General features: G+C 73.4%; 4 protein-coding genes and 1 long non-coding RNA gene across 6 annotated transcripts; all 5 read left to right on the top strand.

Annotated features, from left to right (window-relative positions):
* Positions 1 to 171: 171 nt before the first annotated feature.
* Positions 172 to 1,984, top strand: CKS1B (CDC28 protein kinase regulatory subunit 1B). Its single transcript, XM_054182500.1, has 3 exons — positions 172 to 282; positions 822 to 949; positions 1,823 to 1,984. Exons 1-3 carry the CDS (start codon positions 224 to 226, stop codon positions 1,873 to 1,875), a joined length of 240 nt encoding a protein of 79 aa, XP_054038475.1. The 5' UTR covers positions 172 to 223; the 3' UTR covers positions 1,876 to 1,984.
* A 419-nt stretch (positions 1,985 to 2,403) lies between these two features.
* On the top strand, positions 2,404 to 5,499 carry FLAD1 (flavin adenine dinucleotide synthetase 1). The gene is made up of 7 exons (XM_054182495.1): positions 2,404 to 2,578; positions 2,675 to 3,434; positions 3,944 to 4,091; positions 4,295 to 4,393; positions 4,485 to 4,674; positions 5,069 to 5,142; positions 5,225 to 5,499. The coding sequence occupies exons 1-7, from the start codon at positions 2,447 to 2,449 to the stop codon at positions 5,358 to 5,360; spliced, it is 1,539 nt and encodes a 512-aa protein (XP_054038470.1). The 5' UTR covers positions 2,404 to 2,446; the 3' UTR covers positions 5,361 to 5,499.
* A 2,139-nt stretch (positions 5,500 to 7,638) lies between these two features.
* LOC128900879 (mothers against decapentaplegic homolog 6-like) lies at positions 7,639 to 10,208 on the top strand. The gene is given in 6 exon segments (XM_054182497.1): positions 7,639 to 7,746; positions 8,148 to 8,482; positions 8,484 to 8,550; positions 8,719 to 8,832; positions 9,529 to 9,722; positions 9,724 to 10,208. Coding segments are annotated over 5 exon segments (1,032 nt in total). The 5' UTR covers positions 7,639 to 7,746; positions 8,148 to 8,167; the 3' UTR covers positions 10,066 to 10,208.
* Positions 10,209 to 10,654: 446 nt separating this feature from the next.
* LOC128900883 (uncharacterized) lies at positions 10,655 to 11,738 on the top strand. The gene is made up of 2 exons (XR_008463379.1): positions 10,655 to 10,748; positions 10,833 to 11,738. It is a non-coding gene; the product is annotated as an uncharacterized LOC128900883 (long non-coding RNA).
* A 2,232-nt stretch (positions 11,739 to 13,970) lies between these two features.
* On the top strand, positions 13,971 to 26,178 carry ZBTB7B (zinc finger and BTB domain containing 7B). 2 transcript variants are annotated; one of them, XM_054182494.1, is made up of 3 exons: positions 13,971 to 14,092; positions 24,033 to 25,036; positions 25,643 to 26,178. In XM_054182494.1, the coding sequence occupies exons 2-3, from the start codon at positions 24,042 to 24,044 to the stop codon at positions 26,061 to 26,063; spliced, it is 1,416 nt and encodes a 471-aa protein (XP_054038469.1). In that variant the 5' UTR covers positions 13,971 to 14,092; positions 24,033 to 24,041; the 3' UTR covers positions 26,064 to 26,178. The 2 variants fall into 2 exon arrangements, with proteins under 2 accessions (XP_054038469.1, XP_054038468.1); XM_054182493.1 differs by lacking the exon at positions 13,971 to 14,092 and having other exon boundaries at positions 23,886 to 25,036.
* The last annotated feature ends 195 nt before the right edge of the window (positions 26,179 to 26,373 follow it).

Genomic DNA, 26,373 nt, shown 5'->3' on the forward strand with positions numbered 1-26,373 from the left:
GCGCCCGACCCGCGGGTAGCGGCGCCGCCGTCGCGCCCCGCCCCGCCAGCCCCGCCCAATGGGAGCCCGCCCCGCCCCCTGACGCGCGGCCCGCACGGCGGCGCGGCCCAATGGGCGCGCGGGGCGGCGGCGTTTGAAAGCGCTGTGAGGGGTGGGGGCGCCAACGGCCCCGCTGAGGCGAGGGGTGCGCGGGGGCTGCCGGGAAGGGGGCGGACCGGCGGCAATGGCGCACAAGCAGATCTATTACTCGGACAAGTACGACGACGAGGAGTTCGAGTACCGGTGAGTGTCCCCTTAACGGCTCCCGGGCGAGGGGTGTCCCGGTAACGGCTCCTGGGCGAGGTGGGAGTGGGGTTGGGAAGTCCTGGTAACGGATCCCTGGGGGTTGGGAAGGGGGTTGTCCCGGTAACGGCTCCCTGTGGGGGGTGGGGTGTCCCGGTAACGCCTTCCTGAGGGGCGGGAAGGGGGTTGTCCCGGTAAGGGATTCCTGGGTGGGGGGGTTGTCCCGGTAACGGATCCCTAGGGGGCGGCCTGTCCCACTCACGGTTCCCCGGGGGGGTGGGGGGGGCCGCCATTAACGGCTCGCTGGAGGAGGGGGGGCAGTCACGGCTCCCCGGTGGGGTGGGAGCGGGGTTATCCCGGTAACGGTTCCCCAGTGGATGGCAGGCGGGGTGGGGTGTGTGTCTCGGTACCGGGGTAGGGGGCAGGTCCCGTTAACAGCTCCACGGGGTGGTGGGGGGGGGGGGGGGGGGGGTCCTCCAGCCGGGGGGGTGCCGGGGCTGCCGGTCCCGGTGCCGGTCCCGGCTGAGTTGGGGCCGCAGGCACGTGGTGCTGCCCAAGGACCTGGCCCGGCTGGTGCCCCGCACCCACCTGCTCTCCGAGACTGAGTGGCGGAACCTGGGGGTGCAGCAGAGCCAGGGCTGGGTGCACTACATGGTGCACGAGCCAGGTGAGGGGGGGGGCGGGACCGGGACCCCCCCAGCGACCCCACATTCCCCAGGATCCCCCGGGACCCCCCAGGACCCCCGCAGCCACCCCACATCTCACTGGGATCCCCCCTGGCACCCCACAGCCACCCTACAGCCCCCCGTGATCCCCTCCCGGCACCCCTACAGCGACCCCCCCATCCCCCTAGGAGCCCCCCGGGATCCCCCCCTGGGACCCCCGCAGCCACCCTACAGCAACCCCCCATCCCCCCGGGATCCCCCCTGGGAACCCCCCCTGCCACCCCACAGCCCCCCGGGATCCTCCCTGCCCCCCTGGGGACCCCCACAGCCACCCCACTTCCCCCCAGGATCTCCCTTGGGACCCCCCCGGGATCCTCCCTGCCTCCCTGGGACCTCCACAGCCACCCCACATCCCCCCTGACAGCCTCCCAACCCCATGTGCCCTATATCCTCCCCCCTGAGCCCCACATCTCACCCCACATCCCCCCCCGAGCCATGCCCCCCGCCTGAACCCCATGCCCCTTCTGTGTCCCCCTGAGCTCCACATCTTCCCCCCCTGTCCCCACCATGGAGCCCCCCATCCTCTTCCGAGCCCCACATGCCACCTCATCCCTCTAAAACCCCACCCCTGCGTCGTCCCCACCAACCCCCTGAGCCCCATGTCCTGCCCCAACCCCGCTGAGCCCCCATGCCACTTCACCCCTCCTAGGGCCCCCCCCATGTCTCTCCATCCCCCCCCAACCTCCCCATGAACCTCCTCCGAGCCCTGTAATCCTCCAAGCCCCATGTTCTCCCCGGGGACCCACATCCCCTTTCTCCCGTGTGTCCCCCCGGTCCCTCGGAGTCCCACATCTTCCGCACCCCCCCCTCCCCAGAGCCCCACATCCTGCTCTTCCGCCGCCCGCGGCCCAAGAAACCGGAGAAGTGACATGATCGGCCCCGCCCCGCCGGGACAGCGCCCGCCGCTGCCTCGCCGTCCCCGGCGGGGGTTTGCCCCCGGTACCGGGGGGCCTTTCCCGCCTTGAGCTTCAATAAAAGGATGTTCAGGAGCTGTTGTGTGCCGTGCGGGGGGGGGTGGGGGGAGGGGGGTGGGCACCGGGGCTCGCTCCCGGTGTCTGCGAGCATCCTGCCTGGGCACTGTGGGTTTGCTCCCGGGGACCGGGAGCATGGGAGGGCTTCCCCGGGGCTGGGGGGGCTTCCGGTGCCTGGGAGGGGATTGAGGGGGGGGGTCCCGGTGCCTCCGGGCATCGCGGGGGGGGGGGGGGGGGGGGCGGGGAGCCGAAGCTCCCGGTAGGGGCACGTGGCCCCGCCCCCTGCCGGCCGGGCGGACCCACGGCCACCGAAGGGGGAGCGGGCCCTGCCCCCGCCCGCTGCGATGGTTCCGTCCACGCAGGTCCCGCCTCCCGGCCAATCCGCGTCGGCAGCGCCTCTTGACGGGCACGCAGCCCGGCCAATGAGGGCGTGGGGCGGTGCCGCGGCCCGTCGGGGCGGCCGGGCCGATGTGGGGGGTGCTGAGAGCAGGCCGGGCCCTGCGCGTCGCCGTCCGCTGCATGGCGGCCTCCGGCCCCGCGGCGGCCCGGGTCTCCCCCGCCACCGCCGGCATCATCGTCATCGGCGACGAGATCCTCAAGGTGCGGGCGGGGGCGGGAGGGCCGGGGCCTGCTGCGTGGGTCGGGGCCGGGCGGGCCCGAGGCCCCCCTCTCTTACGCGTGTCCCCGTGTCCCCAGGGCCACACGCAGGACACGAACTCCTTCTTCATGTGCCGGCGGCTGCGGGCCCTGGGCGTGAGGGTGGCCCGGATCTCCGTGGTGCCTGATGAGGTGGAGGCCATCGCCAGCGAGGTGGCCGCTTTCGCCGCCCGCTTCACCTACGTGCTGACCTCGGGGGGCATCGGCCCCACGCACGATGATGTCACCTTCGAGGCGGTGGCCAGGGCTTTTGGGGAGAAGGTTGCCCCCCACCCCGAACTGGTGGCCCTGGTGCACAAGTTCTTTGGCAAGACGGAGGCGCAGTGCCCCGAGATGAAGCTGGCTCGCATCCCCGAGTCCTCCCGCCTCAACTACGGCACCGACGGGCGCACGGGCGGCACCTTCAAGTACCCGCTGGTCAGCGTGCGCAACGTCTACATCTTCCCTGGCATCCCGGCGCTGATGGAGCGTGCCCTGGACGGCCTTGCCCACCTCTTCCGCAGTGAGCAGACCCGCTTCCACTCCCGTGCCATCTATGTGGCGGCCGATGAGATCCTCATCACGCCTGTGCTGGACCAGGCCGACGCCACCTTCCAGGGCCGTGTCAGTTTGGGTTCCTACCCGGACTGGGCCAGCAACTACTACCGTGTGAAGCTGACGCTGGACTCGGAATCGGAGCAGGACCTGGAGGAAGCCTACTGCTTCTTGATGGAAAAGCTGCCACTGGGCGTTGTTGTGCCGTTGGTGACGGACTGCGTCTCGCCAGCGGCTGCGGAGGTTTATGGCCTGGCTGAGTCAGGTACACAGAAGCGCTGCTGTAACACAGCTCGGTGCCTCTGCGCTGCTCCTGCGCAGACCCCTGCGGCCCAGCAGGGCCGGGGCACTGGGGAGACCGGCCTGGGAGCAGAATGTGCCTGTTCTGGTGTGGTGGGGCGCTTGAGGGGTGCTGAAGCTTCACTGGTGCTGCAGCTGCAGTGGGCTTCGTCCCACACAGGTGGGAGTGCGACCCATAACCCCAGCTGGGGCCAGCCAGTGCAGGTCCCAGAGAGCGCAGTGTGCCTTAGGGGGAGCAGTGTTGCGGTTCCCCAGTGCAGGCAGGAACCTGGTCCCATCCGTGGCACAGAACTCCGGGTTGCGCAAGCTCCTGGCTCCAGGCCGTGATGCCGGCAGTGTGTGTCTGGAGACAAGTCTTGTCTCCATGGTGTGTCTGGAGACAAATCATGCCCGGAGGGCAAGGTGCCACAGGCCCTGGGGTAGCACTGGGGCAACGTGGCCTCCGGGCAGGCGCCGACCATCCCTTCCCGGCAGGCTCAGCCCTGGGGCAGAAGGTGGCAGCAGCACTGCGGACCATCGAGGAGGCTTTGGACCAGTACAGCCTGGCCCAGCTCTGCGTGGGCTTCAACGGGGGCAAGGACTGCACGGCCCTGCTGCACCTCGTCCACGCCGCCGTGGAGAGGTACCCGGCCACGGGGCTCTGCCGGCCTGGCCTGGGGCAGGGGTGAGGGGGTCCCATGGGCCCCGGTTGTGGCTCCGGGACTCTCCCCTGCCCCGCTCTGGGGAAAAGAGCGGATTCTTGGGGCCCAGTTCGTAGGGAGTGGGGGGCTGCTCTGCCTCCGGTTGCTGTCTGCTGGATCCCAGCTGCGACGGGTCTCTCCCCAGGCGGTACCCGATGAGGCAGGAGAAGCTGCAGGTGCTCTACATCCGCATCGTGTCCCCCTTCCCCGAAATGGAGCAGTTCATCCAGGCGACTGTCCAGAGGTATGGGGCAGAGGGGGGTGGGCTGCCGGGCAGGAGGGTGAGCAGTGTCTCCCGCAGCCCGGCAGGCAGCTGCCCGTCCTGCCTGCACCAGGTACAAGATCCAGCTCTGCACAGTGGAGGGCTCCATCCGGGAGGCCTTGGCCCACCTGAAGGAGCAGCAGCCGCAGCTGGAGGCTGTCCTGATGGGGACGCGGCGGACAGACCCCTACTCCCGCACCCTGATGCCCATGTGCATGACTGACCCCGACTGGCCCCCGTACATGCGGGTGAACCCCTTGCTGGTACGTGGCCTCCACCTGCGCGGCGGATGAGGCTCATCCCAACGGGGGACTGAGTGTGGCAGGTTAAATGCCAGGGCTGGAAGCCAGCACGAATCCACCCCCATCCCAGAGGGCTTCCCTCCCAATTCCCCCTCTCCTCAGAGCATCTCCTGCCCTGTTGTGCGGTCGTGGGTGCCCCTCGCTGCAGCCAAGCTGCCTGGTGCTGTCAGGCAGGGCTCGCTCCTGCCCGCCGGGGGCTTTTCCTGGGTTTGGGGAGGTGCTGGGAGGGACAGGGTGCTCTGGGGACCCGCTGGCTCTCCCGTGTGCTCTTGGAGGGGGGGGTGGCTGACTTCCCTGGGGGCGAGGGGGCAGCCTGCCCGCCTCTGTGGCAATCCCTGCCCAATTCTGCCTGCAGGACTGGACCTACCGGGACATCTGGGAGTTTCTGCGCAAGCTCTACGTGCCCTACTGCGTCCTCTATGACAAGGGGTGAGTGTCTGGTGCTGCCCTCCCTGCTCGGCACGGCCGATGCCCCTGGGCACAGCCTTGCAGCCGCCTTCTCCCTCCGCAGCTACACCTCCCTGGGGAGCATGGCCAACACGCTGAAGAACCCAGCGCTGCGCTACACTGACACCCGGGGCCGGGAGAGCTACCGGCCTGCCTACGAGCTGGAAAATGAGGAAGATGAGCGCACCTCCCGCCAGTGAAGGCCCGTGGACCGCACTCGGAGAGGCTCTGCTGGGACGCTGCCGGCAGCTGGCTCCCCCACGGACACCCCTGGCACTGCTGGGGATGACACTGAATAAACCTGCTGCCTGCCAGCGCTGAATAAACCTGCTGCGCTCAGCCCGTGGTCTGCATCGTGCTCGCGCTTGGCCGTGCTGGTCACTTCGAGCCCCGCGGGGCTCTGGCGGGGGCAGGACGGGGGTGAGGCCAGCTCTGCCTGAACAAAAGTGTCCCCGGGCAGTGCCCGCTCCCCGTGTCCGCTATTGTGGAAGCTTTTGAAGCGCAGAGAATGGAGCTTGTTCCAGCGTTTACCGGGGACCCGTGTGTCGGTGCGGCTGCCTCCCCCTGTCAGACCCTGCTGATCCCTCGGCCATGCGCCTCCACCGGGCTGCGGCGTCCCGTCCGCCGGGCACTCGGAGGCGAATGGCACGCGTGGTGGCACTGCCGGCACCCGCCGAGACCTCCCTGGGGCTGCGCCTGGGCTCCTGGCTGCTGCGGCTGCTGCGGGAGTGCGTCTACCTCCTGCTCTGCAGCTGGTGCATCCGTGAGTTGTTGGACTAGACAAAGCACCCCCCCCCCGATGCCGTGGGACCCCCGGCACCCCCTGCCCGCCCCTGCGCCATGGGTGAGTGCCCTGCCCTCCGCTGCCTGCTCCGCTCGGTGCCTGGGGGGTGTTTGAGGCCCCACCGTGGGGCTCTTGGGGGAGGGGGGGTGAGCGGGGCCCAGCCGTAGTGCTCCTGGGGGTGACAAGGGCCTGGCCATGGTGCCTGGGGGGTGATGGGGGCCCCGCCGTGGTGCTCTTGGGGGGTGTTTGGGGCCTGGCGATGGTGCTCCTGGGGGGCGACAGGGTGGTGGGGCTTGGGGGGTAGTGGGAGCCTGGCCATGGTGCTCCTGGGGGGTGACAACGGCCCGGCTGTGGTGCTTGGGTGGTGATGGGGGCTTGGCCGTGGTGCTCCTGGGGGGTGATGGGGTGCAGCCGTGGTGCCGGTGAGGGGGTCCTCACCCCCCGTGCCTCTCTCCCCTCCCCAGCACTGCTCGTCGCCCCGTGCCGTGGGAGCTGACGGACCCCCAGCGCTGGGACCCCCGCTCCAGCCTGCGCTCCCCCTGATGAGAGACCCCAATAAACCTCCGCAGCACCTGACCGGCTGGGTGTGTTTGGGGTGGGGGTGGGGGGGTGTCTGGGAGCGCAGCCCCCCCCCCCCCCAAAAAACAGCCACCCCTCACCCTGGGTGGGATCTGGGCACCTACACGTCGCCTCTGCCTGGGGCCGAGGGTCCCCAGGCCCCTGGGGGCTGCGGGGCCGTGGCTGTGCCAGCCCCTCCGCCGGGTTTATCCCTGCCCGTGACTCAGACCCTTGTTTAAAAAGCGTCTCCGCTTGTCCCTGCTCCAGGCCGTTTCCTGCCCCGGCCCCGCGCGCCTGGCCGGCACCGGCGCTGCCAAGAGCCGGCGGGAAGCAGCCAGAGCAAAATGTCCCCAAAGGGCCCAGCCTGGCTGGACCTGCGGCAAAGGTCACGGCCGGTGGGACGTGCGGGGCACCGGGACCCTGCCGTGGGGACGGCTGCGGGTCCCCCAGCGGGCTGAGCCCCGCCGTGCCCCGGTGGCGCCGGTGCCAGGCCCCGGCGTGGGGGCTGCCCGCAGCCCTGTCCCCGGCGCAGGGGAAGCTCCGTGTGTCCCGGCTGCAGTGGCAGCGCCTGGCGCCAGCGCGGCCTCCCTTATCTCGGCAGGAAGTTGGGAGCAGGAAGCGCGGCCCGGCGCGGGATAAGGGTCCCGTTTACATTAGCTGCTTTGTTGTGGAGCCTGCTCCCACCCTCGCCCAGCGCCTGCGGGGGGGCCCTGGCCGCAGGGAGGGCTGGGGGGCGGTGGGGACCCCTGCCTGGGGTGCCAGGAGGGGCTCAGGTGGTCCCTGCACCCCCTGCATGCTCGCAGGCAGGGATGGGGGGCTGCCAGGAGGCTGCACCCCATGGCTCCCCCTCGCCCAAGTCGGCTCCTGCGGCCGGACCCTGCCCTGCGGCCGTGCACTGGCACCGTCTGCGGTGCCGAACGGGCTGCTGGCTCTGCCCGGCTGCCCACGGAGCCGGGTGGGCTCTGGCATCACCGGGAGCGTGGCACTGGGCATCGCTGCCCACCGGAGCCCACGCGTCTGCTGCCTGCCCCGCTGTTGCCGCGTCCTGACCCCGCAGCGGCTCGGCCCGGGGGCCGGCCGGGACGGGGCAAATCAATGAATTCCCCAAACGGGGAGGTCCGGGGGAGGGGAGAGTCCGTCCCGGCACAGGAAAAGGTCCTGGCGGCGGCGCGCGGCGGGCAGAGTGGTGCCGGCCGCCCTGAGAGCGCAGCCCCGGCTCCTCGCACCCAGCTCCGCTGCCCGCCGTGAGTGAGACCCCCCCCCCCCTTCCCCGGGGACCCCTCGCCCAGCCCCACACCGGGGGGTGACAGGGGTGGGGTGGGTGCTGCGGGCGGGGGGTGCGGAGCCCCCTGCCCTCGCCGTCTGGGCACGGGCAGCTTCCCCTCCACGGGGAGTTGGTTTTGGGGTCAGGTCCCCGCACGACCTTGGGGACACCCGTCCCCCTGGGAGCAGCGCTGCATCCTCGCGCATCTGTGGGGACAGGCAGCGACGCCGGGGACTGGTGGCCACGGGCAGCGGCAAACCCGGGCAGGGTGGCCTTGCCGGGGCCGCGGTGGGGAAGGGAACAGCAGTGTGGGAGGATTCACCGCGTCCCCACCGGGGTTCCCTGCGGCGGCGGGGGGTGACACCTGTCCCCGTCCCACAGGCTGTCCCCACCGCCGCCCCATGTTCCGCTCCCGCCGCGCCGGGCTGGTGAGGCGGCTGTGGCGGCAACGCTGCGCGACGGCCGGCCCCGAGGAGGGCCCCGGCGCCCTCAAACCGGCGGCGCACGCCCTCTTCAAGAAGCTGAAGGACGAGGAACTGGAGCTGCTGGTGCAGGCGGTGGAGAGCCGGGGCGCCTGGGAGTCCGGCTGCGTCTGGGCGCCGCGGGGGGCCAAGCAGGCGCTGCCCCCCCAGGTCCTGCTCTGCCGCCTCTACCGCTGGCCCGACCTGCGCCAGCCCCACGAGCTCAAGCACCTCTGTTACTGCGCCGGGGGCCGGGGGGGGCTGCGGGGACGCCGCCGCGCTCTGCTGCAACCCCCACCACTTCGGCCGCCTGGCTGCGCCCGGTGAGTGCCCCCGGCTCCACCGGAGCCCCCCCACCCCGCCCCACCTCACCCCCCCACCCTCCGATATCTGGTCCCTGGGGCCAGCTCAGGGCTCTGCGGGGCTCTGGGGGGTTCTGCGGGGGGCAGGACACACATCCCAGCCCCTCACCCCCTTCTGTCCTCCCCCAGAGACCCCCCCACCCCCCTACTCGAAGGCGTCCTGCGGTCCCTCCTGGCCGGAGGAGCCCCAGCACCCCGGCACCCAGCTCCTGGAGTTCAGCTACAACGGCGGGGACTGGCGCGGTAAGAAGGTCCCACAGGCCGGGGGGGGTGGTGGTGGTTTAAGGTAGCGCTGGCCCCCCCAGTCCTGCACCCCCCAAGCAGCTCTGCCCCCCACCCTGCTGCTCCTCAGAGCACAGCGCTGTCATCCCAACCCCCTCCCCCCCGCCCCCCCAAAAAAATAATCAGTGAGCGGAGCCGGCAGCCCCCCCACCCTGGGCAGGAGGAAAGGCTCTGGCGCAGGGTGAGGGGGTTCCTGCGGGGGGGCCCAGCCCGGGGCCCGCCCCAACCGCGGCTCCTGTTATTTTTGGCGGCGCCGGGCTCCCCGCCGGAGGAAGCGCTGCCCACAGGGACACGCACAATGTGCCTTGACGCACACAGCGCCGGCTCCGGCCTGGCTGCTGGCCACCGGGCCACTGCCCGCCGGGGCTCCACCTTCCCCTCGCCCGGGGACCCCCCTCGCCGCCGTCCCCAGGGACGGGGGACAGGGACGGGCCAGCCCTACGTGCCGGCTCGCAGCCGCTCCAGTGACTCACGCCCCGTAGCGGAGCCCGCGCTGGGACATCGGCGGGGCGCCGCGGCCGTCTGTCCGTCCGTCCGCTCCGCCACCCCCTGCGTGAACCGGGGGACGCGGAACCCCCTGTGCCCCCAACCCCTCCCCGTCCCCTCTCCCCTCGACCGCTCTGCGCCGGCGGTGACGGCTCTGCTCTCCCCCGCCAGACACCAGCATCTCGCGGAGCACCATTAAGGACGGCTGCTGGTGCAAACTGGCTTACTGGGAGCACCGGACGCGCGTGGGCCGCCTCTACGCCGTGCACGAGGTGTCGGTGAACGTCTTCGGCGAGCTGCCGCGGGGCAGCGGGTTCTGCCTGGGCCAGTTGCCCGCTGCCCACCGTAGCCGCGCCGTCCGGCGGGGCGCGCGGCAAGATCGGGCGGGGGCTGGTGCTGAGCCGGGAGCCGGGCGGCGTGTGGGCGTACAACCGCAGCGAGCACCCCATCTTCGTCAGCTCGCCCACCCTGGGCCCCCCCGGCGCCCGCGGGCTCACCGTCCTCAAGGTGCTGCCGGGCTACTCGGCGAAGGTGTTCGACTACGAGCGGGCGGGGGGGGTGGGAGGCTGGCGGCTCCCCGGCGAGGGCCCCTGCGACCCCCACAGCGTCCGCATCAGCTTCGCCAAGGGCTGGGGTCCCTGCTACTCCCGGCAGTTCATCACCTCCTGCCCGTGCTGGCTGGAGGTCCTGCTGAACCGGCCGCGCTGAGGGGCTGGGGGTGGCCGGGGGGGTGCCAGGGAGCCCCCCGAGGCGAGTGCGAGGCAGGCACGAGCTGGGGAACCCTCCTCTGCTGCCCCCCCCCAGCCCTCCAGGGCTGCGCTGCAGCGGGGCCGTCCTGGCCCAGGGGACACGCACTGGGACCCTCTGCCCAAGCCCCCTGGGGGCCCAGTGCCCCCCACGTCTGTCCCAGCACCCTGGGGGCACCCACCCCTCCCGGCCACCAGCCTCTCGCTGAGACAGGGCACTATTTAATCTTTCTTTTTTTGTTTTTTTTTTTTATTTTATTTTATTTTTTATTTTAACGGTTAAATTTATTTTAATTTATCTTATTTTTGTAAAAAAAGAAAAGCGCGATGCAGCTGCCGCCCCCCCGCGCTGTGAGTGGCCGGGGCCAGGCCGGAGGGGGGGGGCAGTCAGGGCAGGGTGTGCAGGAGCTGGGCAGGTCGGGGGCCACAGAGCAGCCCTAGGGAGGTGGGGCAGACCCCCAGCACGGCGAAGGAGGGGTGTGGGTCTGGGGGTCATGGCAGGCGTGGGGGGAACTGGAGTGAGCTGGTGCAGTGGGGGGTGTGGGGCGGGTGAGCACAGCTGGATGACTGTGGGGCAGGTTCTGGAGCAGGTGCGCACAGCTGGATGGGTGTGGGGTGGGCGAGCACAGCTGGAGTGTGGGGTAGGTGAGCACAGCTGGATGGGTGTGGGGTGGGCGAGCACAGCTGGAGTGTGGGGTAGGTGAGCACAGCTGGATGGGTGTGGGGCAGGTGAGCACAGCTGGATGGGTGTGGGGCAGGTGTGCACAGCTAGATGGGCATGGGGCAGGTTCTGGAGCAGGTGAGCACAGCTGGACAAGTGTGGGGCAGGTGAGCACAGCTGGATGGGCGTGGGGTGGGCGAGCACAGCTGGATGAGCGTGGGGCAGGTGCGCACAGCTGGATGGGTGTGGGGCAGGTGTGCACAGCTGGATGAGTGTGGGGCAGGTTCTAGGGCAAGCGAGCACAGCTGCAGTGTGGGGCAGGTGAGCACAGCTGGATGGGCGTGGGGCAGGCGAGCACAGCTGGATGAGCATGGGGCAGGTGAGCACAGCTGGATGGGCATGGGGCAGGTTCTGGAGCAGGTGAGCACAGCTGGACAAGTGTGGGGCGGGTGCGCACAGCTGGATGAGTGTGGGGCAGGTTCTAGGGCAGGCGAGCACAGCTGCAGTGTGGGGCAGGTGAGCACAGCTGGATGCGTGTGGGGCAGGTGTGCACAGCTGGGTGGGTGTGGGGCAGGTTCCGGAGCAGGTGCGCACAGCTGGATGGGTGTGGGGCAGGTGCGCACAGCTGGATGAGTGTGGGGCAGGTTCTAGGGCAGGCGAGCACAGCTGCAGTGTGGGGCAGGTGCGCACAGCTGGATGGGTGTGGGGCAGGCAAGCCCCCCCGAGCGGGTGCTGGCCCGGGCCGGCACAGCCGGGGCAGAGGTGCCCAGCGGAGCTGAGCCCGGGGCCGGGGGCCGGGGCCGGGGCCGGTGCAGGGTCTCCCGCGGCGGGTCCCGGGGCCGGGGAACCCCCGGGCCCCTCCAGCCGCTGGGGCAGCGCGGGGGGGTCCCCCCGGGCGAGCGCAGCCTTGGGGGTGCCCGGGCTGCGTCTGGTATTTGTAACCCCAATAAACGGTGCCGCCGGCACCAACCCCCCCTCTCCGTGTCCCCACGAGTGTCGGTACCGGGCCCGCGGGAAGTAGCCGGCGGGGGGGGGCTCGTGGCCCGCGGGGCTCGGCTCCGGGGACCGGCAGTGCCCTCTGCAGGCGGCCGCCGCCGGGCCGCGATGACCGCCCGGTCCTTCCTGCCACGCCGCCGGCCCGGCTGAGACGGGCCTGGGCTCCGCGGCCCCCGCCCGCCCCGCCCGGCCCCGGTCCCGGCCCCGGTCCCGCCGCGTCCCCGCGGGCAGGAGGTGAGTGGGGTCCGCGCCGTCGGGGCCGCCCCGGGGGGGAGCGGCCGGGCGGCACCGGGAGCGCCGCCGCGGGCACCGGGGGCTCCGGCGCCGATAAAGCGCAGCGGCCACGGAGAGCGGCGGTGCCGGGTGGGGGGGGGGGGGGGGGGCTCGGCGGGGGCCGTGGGTGCCGGTTTCGGGCCGGTGGGCGGCGGGGCCGGGAGCGGGTGTCAGCGGCGCGGAGGGGATTTTTTGCGGGTTTCCCCCCCCCTCCCCCCCGCCGCTGCCGCCGCCCCCGCGGGAGCCCCGAGCCCGGTGGGTCGGTGCCGGGGATGGGCGGGGGGCGGCCGGCCCGGGGAGGGGTTGGTGCAGGTGACCGGCCGGCCGGTGCGCGGGGGGGTGATGGAGGTGTGGCCGGGGGGGCGCGGGGCAGGTGGACGGAGGGACGGACGGTGGGAGGGAAGCAGAATCCGAGGCCCGGCGCGGCGGCAGGTGCCCGGTACCGGGGCCCGGCGTGCGGGGAGTGTGTGTGTGTGTGTGTTGGGGGGGGGGGGGGCGGCGCTGGAGCGGTGCCCCCCGGGCTGACATAACGTCTGCGCGGGGCGGTGTTTGCCTTGGCAGCCACCGGCGGCGGCGGCGGCGGCGGCGGCTCCTCACACTTTCCGCCAGCGCCGGGCAGCGGCCGGGCTCTGAGTCAGGAGCAGCCGGAGGGGGGGGGGGGGGGCCGGGGGAGGCCGGGGTGAGGCGAGGTGAGCCCGGGGCCGGGCCGGGCCCCGCCGCCGCCGCCGCCGCCGCTGCCTCCCGGGGGCCGGCGGCGGCCAAACAGGTTGCGCGGGGTCCCCGCCCCGCCACCTGCGGGGGGGGGCCGCTCCCGGGGGGGGCCGCTGCCGCCGCGCCCTGCCCCAGCGCCGCCGGGAACGGGGAGTGGGGGGGGCCTGCCCCGCCCCGCCGCGCCGCGCTCCCCCGGCTCTCCGTCCTTCTCCGGTTCCCGGTCCTCCATCCTCTCCGTAGCCCGTTCCCCGGGCCCGGTTCTACTTACCCACCCCCCCCTCCCCGGTGGCCGGTTCTTCATTCCCCCCTCCGTGTCCCGGTCCCCGTGCCTAGTTCTGCATTCACCACCCCCCCGGTGCCCGGTTCTCCGTGCCCTGTACTCCATCCCGCCCCCCCCCCCCCGGTGCCCCGTTCTCCATAGCCCCCGTACCGGGTGTTCCATCCGCCGCCGGCGCCTTTTCTCTATTTCCCCCCGGTGCCCGGTTCTCGGTGCCCGGTTCTCCACACCACCCCGGTGCCCGGTTCTCCGTTCCTGGTTCTCCATCCTCCCACCCCCCGGTGACTTGCTCCCCGTGCCCGCTTCTCCACACCCCCCACACACCCCCCCATGCCCGATACTCTATCCCCGCCCGGTTCTCGGCGCCCGGTTCTCCATCCCCCACTCCCCCCACCCCCCCCCCCGCCGTGCCCAGCTCTCCCGTGCCCGGTTCCCCCGCCCCGTGCCCGCGGGGCGGAGCGGAGCGGGGCGGCCCGGCCCCGGGGCTCGTCGGCCGCAGCGGGCGGGGCGCGCTCGGCGCCTGGCACCGGGCGAGGCGCCGGCGGGGCCGTACCGGACTCCCCCCCCTCCCCACCCCGCCATCCCCGGGGTCGGTCCCACGGCGGCCCCGTTAATCTCCGCCGTCCCGCGCCTCTGACTCAGCTCTTTACCCCCCCCCCTCCTCCCACCGCACCCCCCGGTCCCGGGGGGGCCCCCTCATGGCCCCCGCCCTCCCTGGGGGGGGGTGGGGCGGGGTTGATGGGCGGGCCCCCCCCACCAATGGGAGGCCGGACCGCCGGCGCGCTGCCCAATGAGCGAGGCGGGGGCGGGCGCTTCCTGGAGCCCCGGTGGCGGCGGTGGAGGGCGGGGGGGGGGGGGGGCAGCGGGGGGGGGGGTGTCGGTGGATGGATGGGGCGGGGGGGGGGCGGCAGGTGAAGGCGGAGGCGGGGCCGAGGCCCCGGGACCGGCCCCGGAGCTCGGGCGGGGCTCGCAGGTGAGCGGCGGCGGGTGGGAACGGACGGACCCCACCGACGGGGAGGGACCGACCGGGAGCGGGACCGGTACGGCGGAGGCTTTTGTAACCCGGTTGCGGTGAGTCGCGGGGATCCGGGATGCTACCGGCGGGCACGGTCGGGGCGCGGAGCACCGCCCGCTCCCGGCGCACGGAAACCGTGCGCCGGGAGCGGGCGGTGCTCCGCGCCCCGACCGTGCCCGCCCGCCCGCCGCCGGTAGGGTGGGGGGGCCACCACCCGTGGGTTGTTCCCGGTCCCCTCCGCACGGGAGCTGCGGGAAACCGGTGCCACCGGCAGGTCCCCGCCGCTTCCCGACGCTGCGCCCCCCCCCCCCCCCCCCCCCCCACCGGTGACAAGGTGCCGGTAGAGGTGGGAGCGGAGGGTGGGTGTCCCCCGTGTCCCGGCATGCTGTGCCCACGCCGGTGACCCGCCGGGCCTGGCCCGCTGGCGGCGGGCGGCTGCTTGCCGTTGACAAGGGGTTGCCCACTGGGCCCGGTGGCTTGGTGGCACCCGCCGAACACCGGTGGACTCTGCCCCGCGCGCACCCAGCCCTGCTGTACCTGTCCCCCCCCCCTGGCTGGCTGCCCCCAGCCGGCTGTTTGCCCGGGGCGGGGTGCGGTATTTACCCTCCCGCCGCGGCCCGCGCCAGAGAAGAGAGCTGCCGTCTTGCGCCGTGGCCGCGCTTGACCCGAGGCCGCTTTCGCCGGGCGAGGGGGGACGCGGTGGCGGGTTTGGCGTGGGGTGAGTCTCGGTGTGCCTCGGTTTCCCCCGCCGCGGCCAGGTTGGTGGGGCTGGGGTCTCCCCGGCGCTGGCAGAGGCACACGGCCGCTGCCGGTGACTCGAGGCCGCGGCCGGTGATGCCGGTGCCGGGCGCCGAGGGAGGAGCTGGGCTCAGGAACTTGAAGTGGATGCGTGGAGAAGGGGAAGCTGTGGGGCAGGGGAGGGTGTGGGGCAGCGGAGCCGGGCTGGGGGCTGGTTGGGGCTGGGGGTGCCCTCGCTGGGGACGGGGGTGCAGAGCGGGTGAAGCCCCCGAGCATGGGGAAGTGACAGGAGGTTAGGGGGGACGTCGGCATTGGGTCCTGGGGACGCTCTGAGACCACCCGCCGGGGTGCAGGCTGGCTGGCCCCCCCCCTCGCTGGCAACGCCACGGTGCTGAGCCCGAGGCCGTGGCAGCGCGGCTCTGCCAGCTGGTGCCATGCACCCTCGGTGCACACGTGGCACGAGCGCGACGGGCCTGAGCGCGACAGGGGCGGGCAGTGGGCGCAGTGGGGGTGCGGGGCCAGCGCGGCCCCTGCAGCCCGACCCTCGAGGGGTGGCCGCTGCCCCGCGCGCGGAGCAGGAACTTCTCCTTCGGGGCGGGTGGCGGATGATGAAACCACGGAGAAATCTCTCCTGGCAGCGCGCGGGCTGCTGGCGGGAGCCCCCGGGAGCCCGCGCTCCCCCTGCGCCGCCGCCGCCGCCTTTCCATGGTAACCCCACCGCGGGAGCCGGCGGGGTGCCGGCGGGGGAGGCCGCCCCGTCTGGGGGGTTGGTGCCCGCCCGGCTCCCCGCGGCAGCGCTGGCGTCCCCGACATGCCCCGGGAGCTGCGTGTCCACACCCCAGTGAGCCCCGGGGCGGCCGGAGGACCTGGCGAGGGGCTGGGCTGAGACCCGTCAAACTCGCTTCGTGCCAGGGAGGTGACGCTTGGGTGGCCGTGCAAGCAGCGGGGGAGGCGGCCGTGTCCGATGCCGGTGCCGTGGCCGGTGACCTTCAGCGCGCCCGGTGCCTGGCCACGCTCTGTGTCTGGGGATGGGTGGCGGGTTGGCGTGCGCGCCGGTGTGGCAGGAGCTGCAGGGCCCCGGTGTCCCGTGCCTGCGGAGCCGGTGGCGTGACTTGGCGGGGCCGTGGGCGGGCGGGGGGACCGAGCCGTGGCGAGGGAAAATGAAAGCAGGTGATGCGGAAGGAGAAGTAGGTCAGGCGAGCGCTGGCCTCTCCCGGCAGCCTCGGCTGCGCTGCGTGCTCCGCTCTGCCCCGGCTGTCCCCGCCGTGTCCCCGGGCCCCATGGGCAGCGGCTGGAGGGGGCGGTGAGTACGGGGTCCTGCCCCCGGGCGCTGGGTCCTGGGCAGGGTGGGTGCCAGACGCTGCCTGCCCTGGGTGCCGGCGAGCGCGGCCGGGCTGGCTGGCACGCGGTGGGCATGACAGCGCCCCGGTAATTTCGCTTCGGCTCCCCTCCCGCGGGTAGCCCTGGGGACACGGGGGGTCCCTGGGGGCTGCGGTGGGGATGGGCAGGAGGATGCTCCACTCCTGGCCCGCTGCGGGGCCGAGGAGGGGAGGGCAAAGGGGATTCCCGTCCCGCTGGGGCTGTGCCGAGGAGCCGGCGCAGCGGGGACATCCCGGTGGGGCTCGGGGCTGGGGACGGCTCGGGGACGGCCCCGCGTGCCACAGCGGGGCTCCACGGCCGGCTGCCCCCGGCTCCGCTCTGCTGCGGGGGCCGGGGCCGTCGCCCTCCCCACGGTGCGGGGCTGGCCGGGGTCTCGCTCGCGGCGCCGTGTGGGTCGGGGAGGCCGCGGCGGGCACGTCCCCGCTGGCAGCGCTACGTGGGCTCTGGGGGGGATTAGAGCCGCCTGCCCCCTCCTTCCTCCCCCGGGATCAGCCGTGGGCAGCGGGGAGCTGGCAGCAGGCAGCTGCCGTGGGGGCGGAAGCCGGGCTATTTCGGGGGGTGTGGAGGGGGGGCCGTGGGCTGGCACTGTCCTTGCCGGGTGACCGCACCAGGACCAGCACCGCCCCGGTGCCGGGATGGAGCGCGGAGGCCTGTCCTGTGCCAGCTCCGGCTGGCGGTGCTCGGTCTGTCCCGGGGTGCAGTGAGGACAGGGACCCCACGGCGGGGAGAAGATGCCACCAGCCTGGGGGGCCCCCGGGGCCGTGCGGCGCGGCAGGACCCGGGGGTCTGGCTGCCCTCCAAGGGGCTCCTGTGACTGTGGGCCGCAGGGCGAGCAGCACCGGAGCCGGCTCACCCCGGGGCCGGCAAGCGGGACCAGCCGTGGGCAAGCCTGCCTTGTCGAGGGCTGGCAGGGCCTCGTCCTGCTGCCACTGGCCCCCCCCGTGCCCAGGACCAGGCTGTCGGGGTGCACGTGGGCAGCCGAGTCTTGGTCCGTCCCAGTGGGGTCCTGGCCAGGCTGGGCCATGCAAGCCGGGGGTAGCGGGATGCCCGGCTCCGCTGTGCCCCTCTTGGCACTGGCAGGGGTGTCCTGGGCACCAGCCGGCCTCGGACCCCTGCCGAGTGCCACCTGCCTCGACTGCAGCCCTGTCCCTCCGGCCGATGGGGGACCCGCCAGTGGCTTTCACTCCACGCTGGGGTGATCAAACGTGGGGTTTGCTGTTGACCATTTCCTTCCTGTTCCCCCCCTCCTCAAGCTCCATTTCAGCAGCCCCCTTCCTTCCTTCTTTCCTTCCTTCTTTCCTTCCTTCTTTCCTTCCTTCTTTCCTTCCTTCTTTCCTTCCTTCTTTCCTTCGTTCCTTCCTTCCTACCCCCCTTCTCTCTGTCTGCTCCCGGCTGTGCGTGGCCCCGCTCCCGGGGCCGCCCTGGCAGGGAGCAGCCGGGGACAGCCCCTCTCCGCCTCGCGTGGCCTCTCCCCAACGCTGGGGACGGCGACGCTCGCGGCAGGCAGCCCGGGGGTGACCGACAGAGGCCACGCACCTTTGGACGCATCCGTGCTGGCCACCCATGGGCGAGCAGGTGGCTGTGGGATCCCCCATCCTGGCAGGTTGGGGTCCCCCGTGGTGCGGGAGATGGGGATGCCCATGGCCAAGGTGCCCGTCCTGCCATCCAGAGAGGGGCTGGTGCCACGCGGGAGCTGGGATGCTGCCGGAGCCCATCGCTGGCAGGATGGGGCCGTGTCCCATCACTGGTGACACTGGTCAGGGTGCCACTGGCCAAGGCAAGGGCGGAGCGTGGAGGAGGATGGAGGAAGGTCAGCCCTGCCTCCCCCAAGGCCAGCGCCTCCACCGCCTGGTTCCCCCCCACCCCGAGGTGGGCACCCTGGGTGCCCCCCAGCCGGGGCCAGCAGCAGTTTGTGGCCGGCGCGTGGGCGGTTGCAACACCCCCCCACCCCCCCCCAGGGTGGGGGGGACGTGGTGACTCACCCCAGCGGGGCCTGGCCACCAGCGGGAACCCTGAGTCAGGGCTGCGTGCCCATGCCGTGCCCCTCCCTGCCCGCCTCGCCCACCTTATCTCCCGCCCTTAGCACCTGGCACACCTGGGCCAGGGGGGGCTGGCGCCATTCCCCTCCTTTATGGGGAGCAAAGGGCAGGCAGAGGGTTGGCAGGCAGGTGCCATGTCCCTCCCTCCCCCCTGGGGACGCTGGCCTGGGGATGTCCTCCCCCCACCGGGGTGGCCGGCCAGCCCGCAGCGTGGTGGTGGCCAAGGTTGCTGGCACCACCGCCGCCTCCCAGCCGCGCTCCGGCCATCGGGCTGACCCGTGGTGGCGCGCGGTCTCCGGTGATAGGAGAGACGTGCCATGCCATGGCGCCCATGGGCGAGTCGCCGAGGCGCCCGCTGCCCCTCTGCCCGTCGTCCCTGCTGCCCGCCGGTGTGGTCGGGCTCTTGCACAACCCGGCTCTTTCCGCCGACGTTGCTGGGGACGGAGGCCCCCTCCCTGCCCGGCTACGTGGCCCCGCTGGCACAGGGCTCTTCCCCTTTCTGCCCGGCCTCGTGCCGCCGGCAGCACCGGCACGGTTGCCCAGAGGCTGGCCAGGGCCGTGCCAGGGCGCTACGGTGGGGCTGCCCCCCACCGTAGCGCCCTGGCACGGCCCCGGCCGGGCTGGTGTGGGCGGCCGGGGCGGGTGCTGGGTGCCGGCGGTGGGGTGTGGGGAGCGCTCCCCTGGCTGCTAATTGCTGTTTAGCTGGGGACGCAGAGGGTGTAATTATGGGGGGGGGATTGCGTGAACCTGCAGCCGGCCCCAGGGGGGCTGTGGGGGGAAAGTCAGGGGGGGTGGGCGGCGGGGGGGGGGGGGGGCCCGTGCCGTGCCCCACCGGTGGCCCTGCCCAAGGGGACCGGGTGAGACACAGGTGCCATCCCTGAGCCCCCTCCTCTGGTCACCGCATCCCCTGTGAGACCTCGAGGACCCGCTTTGGGGGCAGAAGCGGGACGTGCATCAGCAGGGTTGGGGGGCGGCTCCGGGGCTGGCCAGGCAGGCCACGGCACGCCGCACCGAGCCCAGCCCTGCGGTGGCAGCCCCGCTCCCACCGAGCGCAGGCGCCCTCCCGGCTCGGCCGGGGCCGGCCGCGGCCAGCGGCGAGCACCCAGCACCCATCGCCCTGCCCCGGGGCGGCGAGAGGGCGAGGGCTCGTCCGACGCCTCGACGCTGGGGGCCGGGGGAGGCGATGCCGGCGGCGAGGAGGGGATGCCCGCGGCACGGGGCGGCCGTCCTGCCGGCGCTGGGAATTTCCTCCGGCGGGAGGGGGCCAGGGGATGCCCCTTGCCCGGTTCCGGGTTGGCGCCCCGCGGCACGGCGCCGGCCGCGAAGGGTTAATGCCGTGTGTGTTCTGGGAAGCGGGGCTGGGAGGTGCGTGACCCGGGGTGTGGGCGTCGACTCCTTTTGAGGTGGGATCCTGAGCTCAAGTGCAGCGGGGAGCGGGGCCAAGTTCACACAGCACCCTGCCTTCCCCTCCCTGCCGCTCGCGGGCCGCCGACCCGGCCGCGGCGCAACACCGAGCCACGCCGGGACGCGCGCCAGGTGAGCCGCGCGCCCACCCCCGCCGCCAGCTGCCGGCATGGCGGAGAAGGTGCCGGGGCGGCGGGGACCCGGCGTGGTACCGGGGTGGGTGCGGGGAGGGCCGGGCACGGCTGCTTTGGCACCGGCCGGGAGGCTGCCGGGATGCTGGCGTCGCCCGAGCCCTGCGCCGCCCTCGCTGCCGGTGGGATGGGACGGGACGGGATGGGAAGGGACGGGTGGCAAGGTCCGGGTCACCGCGGCCTGGCAGAGCGAGGCCCGCACCTTGCGGCGTCGATGCCGGACACGCCTCTGCCTGGCCGGGCGGGGGGGAAGGTTTTGGCAGCGGGAGGGTGCGGTGATGCCAACATGGGGACGGTGGGCAGGGGGCTGGCGCGGGGGTTCGGCTGGGCCGGCAGCTGCTTGTCCTGGCTGCAGGTGCCGGGGTTGGCGCCGGTGATGCCGCAGGTCCTGCCACCACAGCTCTGCCACGGCAGGGCTGCCTGCGCCCAGCCTCCAGCCCAGCTACCGTGCCAGGCTGGCACCGGGCCCCGGGAGCTGCGCCGGGCAGCGCCGGCTGGGCGCGCAGGCGGACCTGGGCCGCGGCACTCGGAGCCCTTTCCCCGGCGCTGATGGCCGCCGTGCCTTGGCCACCGGCGCACGGCCGTGCCCGCGAGGCGCCGGAGGTGCCTGGGAGCGCTCGGACGGGCACTGCGGGCACGGGGAGCCGGACGGCAGCGGGGGGCCGGGGTGGTGCCATGGGGCTCGCTCCCCGGCACCGTGGGGCGGGGGGTCTGTTTATCCTCTTCTCACTTCAAACCATTTCCTTTCGGCTCCGCTCGCTGTTTTCTTCTTCTTCTTCTTTCAAAGAGCGGGACCGCTTCCCCCCCGCCTGCCTCCCCTCCAGCACCGGGACCCCCGGCACGCCTCTGGCACGTGCCCACTTCAGGGCCACCAGCCTGGCCGGACCCTGGCCCACCGCCTTCCCCGCCGGGTGGGCAGAGGGGCCGCACAGCCCCCCGCCCCGCAGCCGTGCCACCCCCCTTGCACCGCGGCGGCCGGGGCCAGGGCTGCTGCTGCTCCCCCACCGTCTTCGGGCAGGGTGATGGGTGGGTGGGGGGATGCACTGCCCGGATACCTGCGTCCCCTTCCCAGCTTCCAAAGGGCGAGGGGCCCCTGCGGGGCGAGGGGCTGGGGGCCGGGTTGGTGGCTGGTGCCGCGCTCCCCTTCCTGGGTGACTCATTCTCCCCGGTGCGGCTGTGAAGTCCCTCGACAGCGTTTGCGACTCTTGTGACCGAAAGCAGCGGCACCCGGCAGCAGCCCGGGGATGGGGGCCGCGCTCCCCGAGGCCCCTGTCCCCCCTTCCCACAGGGGAGCAGGTGGGGGGGAACCCCCAGGCACCCCCTCCCACCCCACATCTCCCACCATCCCCGAGCTGGGGCCAGTGCCTGGCACGGGCTGGCATTGTGCCCGTGCGCTGGGTGCCATCCCGGCTCGGCAGCACGGGACACAGCCGGTGCCTGTGCAGGGTGGGCGCTGGCAGGGCCGGACCCCCGCCCCGCTGCCTGCGGACCCCCAGGGGCGGAGGGGGGCTGGCAGGTAACGGGGGCTGGCAGGTAAATGGGGGCCGACTGCAGTTGCACCAGGCGGCGTGGGCCGGCGGTGGGATGTCAGGGTGACCCGGGCAGGCATTGTTCCCGCTGCCACCCCGCCCCGGCATGGCAGCCAGCTCAGTGTGGGGAGCGACCCCCCCTTTCCTCGGCCCCGTGCGGCTGCCGCAGCCGAAACGGGCCCGGCCGCAGGCATTGACGTAACTGAGAAAGCTCTGGCGTGGCAGGGGTGCGGGCATCGTTGCCAGCCCCCTCCTCGGCCGTGCCCCCCGCCCCATCGTCTCCAGGGAACGTTGGGGGTCCGGGGGTGGCTCCGGCACCCTCACACCTCGTCCCCCCCCCCCATTTCCTTATCGCCGCTGCGATCTCGATGGCAGCACCCGCTCAGCATGTGACTTCGCTCCAGCGGGGAGGATGCGCGGGGGGGGGGGGGGCGGGGGGTGTCGGGGAAGAAGCCGTAAACGGGCGGTTTGGTGGATGGAAAATCCCCCTCCTGCTGCCACCTCGCCCCCGCCCTGCCCCAGCCCCGCGCCTTCGTCCGCAGGCATCCGGCCCCGCGGCCGCTCGCGGGGGTCCCGGCTCCCTCGCCAGGCTGAGCCGGCCCGCGCCGGGGAGCACCGTGGCACCCTGAGCACCGGGGCTGCTCCCGCCTGCACCGCGACATGGCGAGGCTGGTGGCCATGCCTCAGAGCGCCCTGTCACCCGCCGGGACCTCAGCTGCTGCACCAGGCCCCGGCAGCCCTGGCGCAGGAGCCCCACCACGGGCACATGCCGGCGGCTGCTGGCCCCAGCCCTGCGTTGTACCCCGTGCCCGGGTGTCCCATGGGCCTGGGGGTGCCGCAGGGACAGGGGGGGTCCATCCTGCTGCCATCAGGGTTTGGTCAAGAGAGACAGCGATGGAGGATCTGGCTGCCACCCCATGCCAGGACCACCGCCTGCCACAGCCCTGGGGGTCCCTCAGCGGGCACCGCATCCCCTTTGTCCCCCCGCCGAGGCCGCCCGAGCCACGGTGTGGGGCGCTCGCCTCCCCTAATCCTGCCCCCACTGCTAATCCCGCCTAATCCCACCGGGGGCTGTCGCTGCCTGTTGGCTCCCGGGGCCCTGATGGCTTAATCGCCCCTAATCCGCTCGCCCCCGCCCCGGCGGGCAGCGGGGACCCCGGCCGGCGGCGGGACGGGCTCCTGGCAAGGGAAGGAGGAGGGGGGGCGGCCATGGGCGCTTGGCGCCAGCATCCCGGGCGGTCGGCACTGCCCGGCTCCCAGTTTCAGGGGCGGCTGCCGCCTGCCATGCCGGTCGGGCCTGCTCGGCAGCGGCTGGGGCGGCTCCGCAGCCGGTTGCTCCGGGGCCGTTCCCAGCCGCCTGCCGAGGCAGCCCCAGCTGGCGGCCGCCCAAGCGCAGGGAGCGGCCGGCGCGGGGATGGGCCCCTGCGCCGGGGGCCGCCGGCCGCGCCGCCCCTCCACGGGCAAGAGGGGGCACGTCCCCCGCGCCCCGCCGACGGCACAGCGTGGCTTGGCACAGCGCGGTGGGGTTCGGTGTGGATGGGCCTGGCGCAGCTCGGTGCGGCCTGGTGCGACTCAGGGATGTCCAGTGCCACGTGCCACCATCCGCCATGGCTTGGCTTGGCTCGAGCATGGCACGGCACGGCTCTGGCAGCACCGAGAGCCTGGACATGGCAGTGCGACGTGCCCGCTTCTGCCTTCCCCAGGGTGCAGCCACCGGACAGACATCCCACCCCGGTGTCACCCAGCGTCACCGGACAGCCGGGATGGCGTTACCCATGGCGGGGCAGGGGGTCGCAGACCAGGTTGCAGCACCGGAGCTGCCGCTGCTGCCCGCACCCTGCCTGTGGGTCGGGAGGGCAGCGCGCTCCCTCTGCCCGTCTTCCCACAGCCTCCATCGCCCGCCTGCGCCGGCTCCGTGGGGACGCGCGGGTCCCCAGCGCAGCACGGCGAGGACGCCGGGTGCCAGAGCCGGGTTTATGGCTGAGGCCAAGCCCTGCCAGCCGCAGCGTGGGAAAGGCCCGGCTCGCGCAGGCAGGGCTTGGCTGGGCGAGGAGCAGCCCCGGGCTGGGGCAAAGAGGGAGGGAGGGGGCCGGGCCCCCACTGGAGCGGGGGCAGGAACCGGCGGCGCGGGTGCAGATCCTAATCTGCGGTGGCAGGAAGCGTGGCCCCCGTTCCCAGCCCCGGCTGGGCTCCGTGGGGCGGCCCCCGGCCCTCGGGGCCCTCTTCCCAGCACTCGCCCGCCCACCCGCGCCCGCCGCCGCCGGTGAGGCCCGCGTTCCCAGGACGAGGGTGCCGGGAGCCGGTGGCAGCGCCCGGCCGTGCCGGGGGGTGGGTGGGCTGGGGCAGGAAGCGCCGCGCCTCGACGCCGTTCAAAGGCGCCGCGCCGAGATTTCCCCCTTTGCTGTGGTGGCGCGGGGGGCGGCGCGGGCGGCCGGGTGCTGGCGGCGGAGGAAGCGCGGGGGGCTGCGGCGGGGGGGGCCCTGCCGCCCGCCAACCCCGGCAGGGGCTGAGCGGGGGTGAGGGCAGCCCCCAGCCTGCCCCGGTTTGGTGTCCCACCAAAACCCCGGCGCCGCCGCCACCAAGCCCCACGCAATGGAGGTTTCCTCGCGCCCCGGCTTCGTGGCAGAGCTGGCGCTTCAGCCGCGGCGTCTCGGCCCAGCGCCGTCTTTGGGCTGGTTCCCGTGCCGGTGGGCGAGCGTCCCCTCCTTCCCGCAGGTGAGGACGATGGCCAGCCCGGAGGACGACCTCATCGGCATCCCCTTCCCCGAGCACAGCAGCGAGCTGCTGAGCTGCCTGAACGAGCAGCGGCAGCTCGGGCTGCTCTGCGACGTCACCATCAAGACGCAGGGGCTGGAGTACCGCACCCACCGCGCCGTCCTGGCCGCCTCCAGCCGCTACTTCAAGAAGCTTTTCGCCGGACCGGGGCCGGGGCAGGAGGTCTGCGAGCTGGACTTCGTGGGGCCGGAGGCGTTGGGCGCCTTGCTGGAATTCGCCTACACGGCCACGCTCACCATCAGCAGTGCCAACATGGGCGAGGTGCTGCGGGCCGCCCGGCTGCTGGAGATCCCCTGCGTGATCGCCGCCTGCGTGGAGATCCTGCAGGGCAGCGGGATAGAGGCGCCCGGCCCCGATGACGGCGACTGCGAACGCGCCCGCCGTTACCTGGAGGCTTTCGCCGCCCTCCCCGAGGGCGAGGTGCCCGCTCCGCCGCCCCCCCGCCCCACCGCCCGCCGCAGCAAGAAGACCCGCAAGTTCCTGCAAGCCCGCGGCGCCCGGCTCAACAACCACACTGAGGAGCCGCCGGCCGAGGCCGAGGGCTGCGGCAGCCCCCCGCCGCCCCCCGGGCCGCCCTCGCCGCCCCTGCCCGAGGGGCTGCCCCTGCCCTACGAGAGCTTCGAGCTGCCCGAGGAGGAGGAGCTGCCCCCGCACCCCTTCCCCTTCCCCTACCAGCCCTCCCTGTCCCCTGAGGAGGGCGGCTCCGACGAGGACGCCATCGACCCCGACCTGATGGCGTACCTGAGCTCGCTGCACCACGAGTCGCTGGCGCCCGGGCTGGATACGCCCGACAAGCTGGTACGCAAGCGCCGCTCGCAGATGCCCCAGGAGTGCCCCGTCTGCCACAAGGTCATCCACGGCGCCGGCAAGCTGCCCCGCCACATGCGCACGCACACGGGCGAGAAGCCCTTCGCCTGCCAGGTCTGCGGGGTCCGCTTCACACGGTGAGTGCTGCCGGACGGGTACCCGACGGCATCCCCCGTGGCACCTCCCCTGCTGGCACCTGGCACAGCGCAGCGGTGCGGGTCGGTGGGTTCGGCTTCACGTCGTGAGTGCTGCCAGACCGACCTCCTGGTTCCGCTGGGTAGCCGGCAGCATCGCCTGCACCGCATCCCCCCACACCGCATCCCCCGCCAGCCCTGCCGGTGCCTGGCCGCATCCCCGCCATGCTGCTCTCCAGGTCCCCGGGCTCTTCTGCGCACCCTGCGTGCTGCCGGCCCGACCTTCCCTGCCCTGCCGCCCAGGGTACCCGGCAGCGTCCCCCCGCCGCACTGGCACCTGCCAGCGTCCCTGCTGTGGTGCAACGCAGGGACCCATTTCCCACCGCCGCCGGTGCCGCAGCGGTCCCCGCGCGCCCCAGCCAGGCAGCCGGACGCCGTCCCTTGTCCCGCCGCATCCCCCGTGCCCTGCGGCGCGTCCCTGCCACGCAACGGCACCGTCCCCCTACCCGCTACGGCCATGGCCAAGCAGCCACATCCCCGGGGATGTTGGCTGCCCCGTGCCAACCTCTTGCCTGTCCGTGTGTGTGTGTGTGTGTCCCCCCCTCCCAGGAACGACAAGCTGAAGATCCACATGCGCAAGCACACGGGCGAGCGGCCCTACTCCTGCCAGCACTGCAGCGCCCGCTTCCTGCACAGCTACGACCTGAAGAACCACATGCACCTGCACACGGGCGCCCGGCCCTACGAGTGCTACCGCTGCCACAAGGCCTTCGCCAAGGACGACCACCTCCAGCGGCACCTCAAGGGCCAGAACTGCCTGGAGGTGCGGACCCGCCGCCGCCGCCGCGACGAGCCGCCCCCGCCGCCCGCCGGACCCCCCGGCCTCGACCTCTCCAACGGGCGCTTGGAGGGGTTGCGCCTCTCCATCGCCCGTTATTGGGCTCCGGGACGGCCCGAGGAGGAGGAAGAGGAGGCGGAGGGCGAGGAAGGGCCGCAGCCGGACGGTGCTGTGCCGGTGGAGACGGCGTAGAGCCGCCGCCATGGCGGGTGCCGTGCCGAGCCGAGCCGTGCCCGCCCGGGGTTTCTGTTCCCGTTTTTCCCGTCACGGTTCGTTCCCAGTTATGCAAAGGGGGAAACTCCCCCCTGGCCGATTTGCACAATGGGGTGGGGGGGGGGGGGGTCCCCGCCGTCCCCCCCCTCCACCGTGCCCGGGCCCCCCCACCCTCACCGTGTCCGGGTCGTGTCCCACCCCCCAACCCCCCCCCACGCCGTGCCCGGGCGGCGGAGCCCCGGCGAGGATGGGGGGGGATGGGGGGAAGCGAGACCGGGCTGTCCCCCCA

Source organism: Rissa tridactyla, chromosome 23 (assembly GCF_028500815.1).
Source record: "Rissa tridactyla isolate bRisTri1 chromosome 23, bRisTri1.patW.cur.20221130, whole genome shotgun sequence".
Lineage (NCBI taxonomy): Eukaryota > Metazoa > Chordata > Aves > Charadriiformes > Laridae > Rissa > Rissa tridactyla.

Excerpts from the sequence above, each read along its gene's own strand:
- FLAD1 (XM_054182495.1), top strand. The coding sequence starts at position 2,447 with ATGTGGGGGGTGCTGAGAGCAGGCCGGGCCCTGCGCGTCGCCGTCCGC. Across the intron at positions 3,435-3,943 it reads TTATGGCCTGGCTGAGTCAG|GCTCAGCCCTGGGGCAGAAG; the intron begins GTACACAGAAGC and ends CCTTCCCGGCAG. Across the intron at positions 4,394-4,484 it reads ATCCAGGCGACTGTCCAGAG|GTACAAGATCCAGCTCTGCA; the intron begins GTATGGGGCAGA and ends TGCCTGCACCAG.
- ZBTB7B (XM_054182493.1), top strand. The coding sequence starts at position 23,910 with ATGGAGGTTTCCTCGCGCCCCGGCTTCGTGGCAGAGCTGGCGCTTCAG. Across the intron at positions 25,037-25,642 it reads TGCGGGGTCCGCTTCACACG|GAACGACAAGCTGAAGATCC; the intron begins GTGAGTGCTGCC and ends CCCCCCTCCCAG.
- CKS1B (XM_054182500.1), top strand. The coding sequence starts at position 224 with ATGGCGCACAAGCAGATCTATTACTCGGACAAGTACGACGACGAGGAG. Across the intron at positions 283-821 it reads GACGAGGAGTTCGAGTACCG|GCACGTGGTGCTGCCCAAGG; the intron begins GTGAGTGTCCCC and ends TTGGGGCCGCAG. Across the intron at positions 950-1,822 it reads CTACATGGTGCACGAGCCAG|AGCCCCACATCCTGCTCTTC; the intron begins GTGAGGGGGGGG and ends CCCCCTCCCCAG.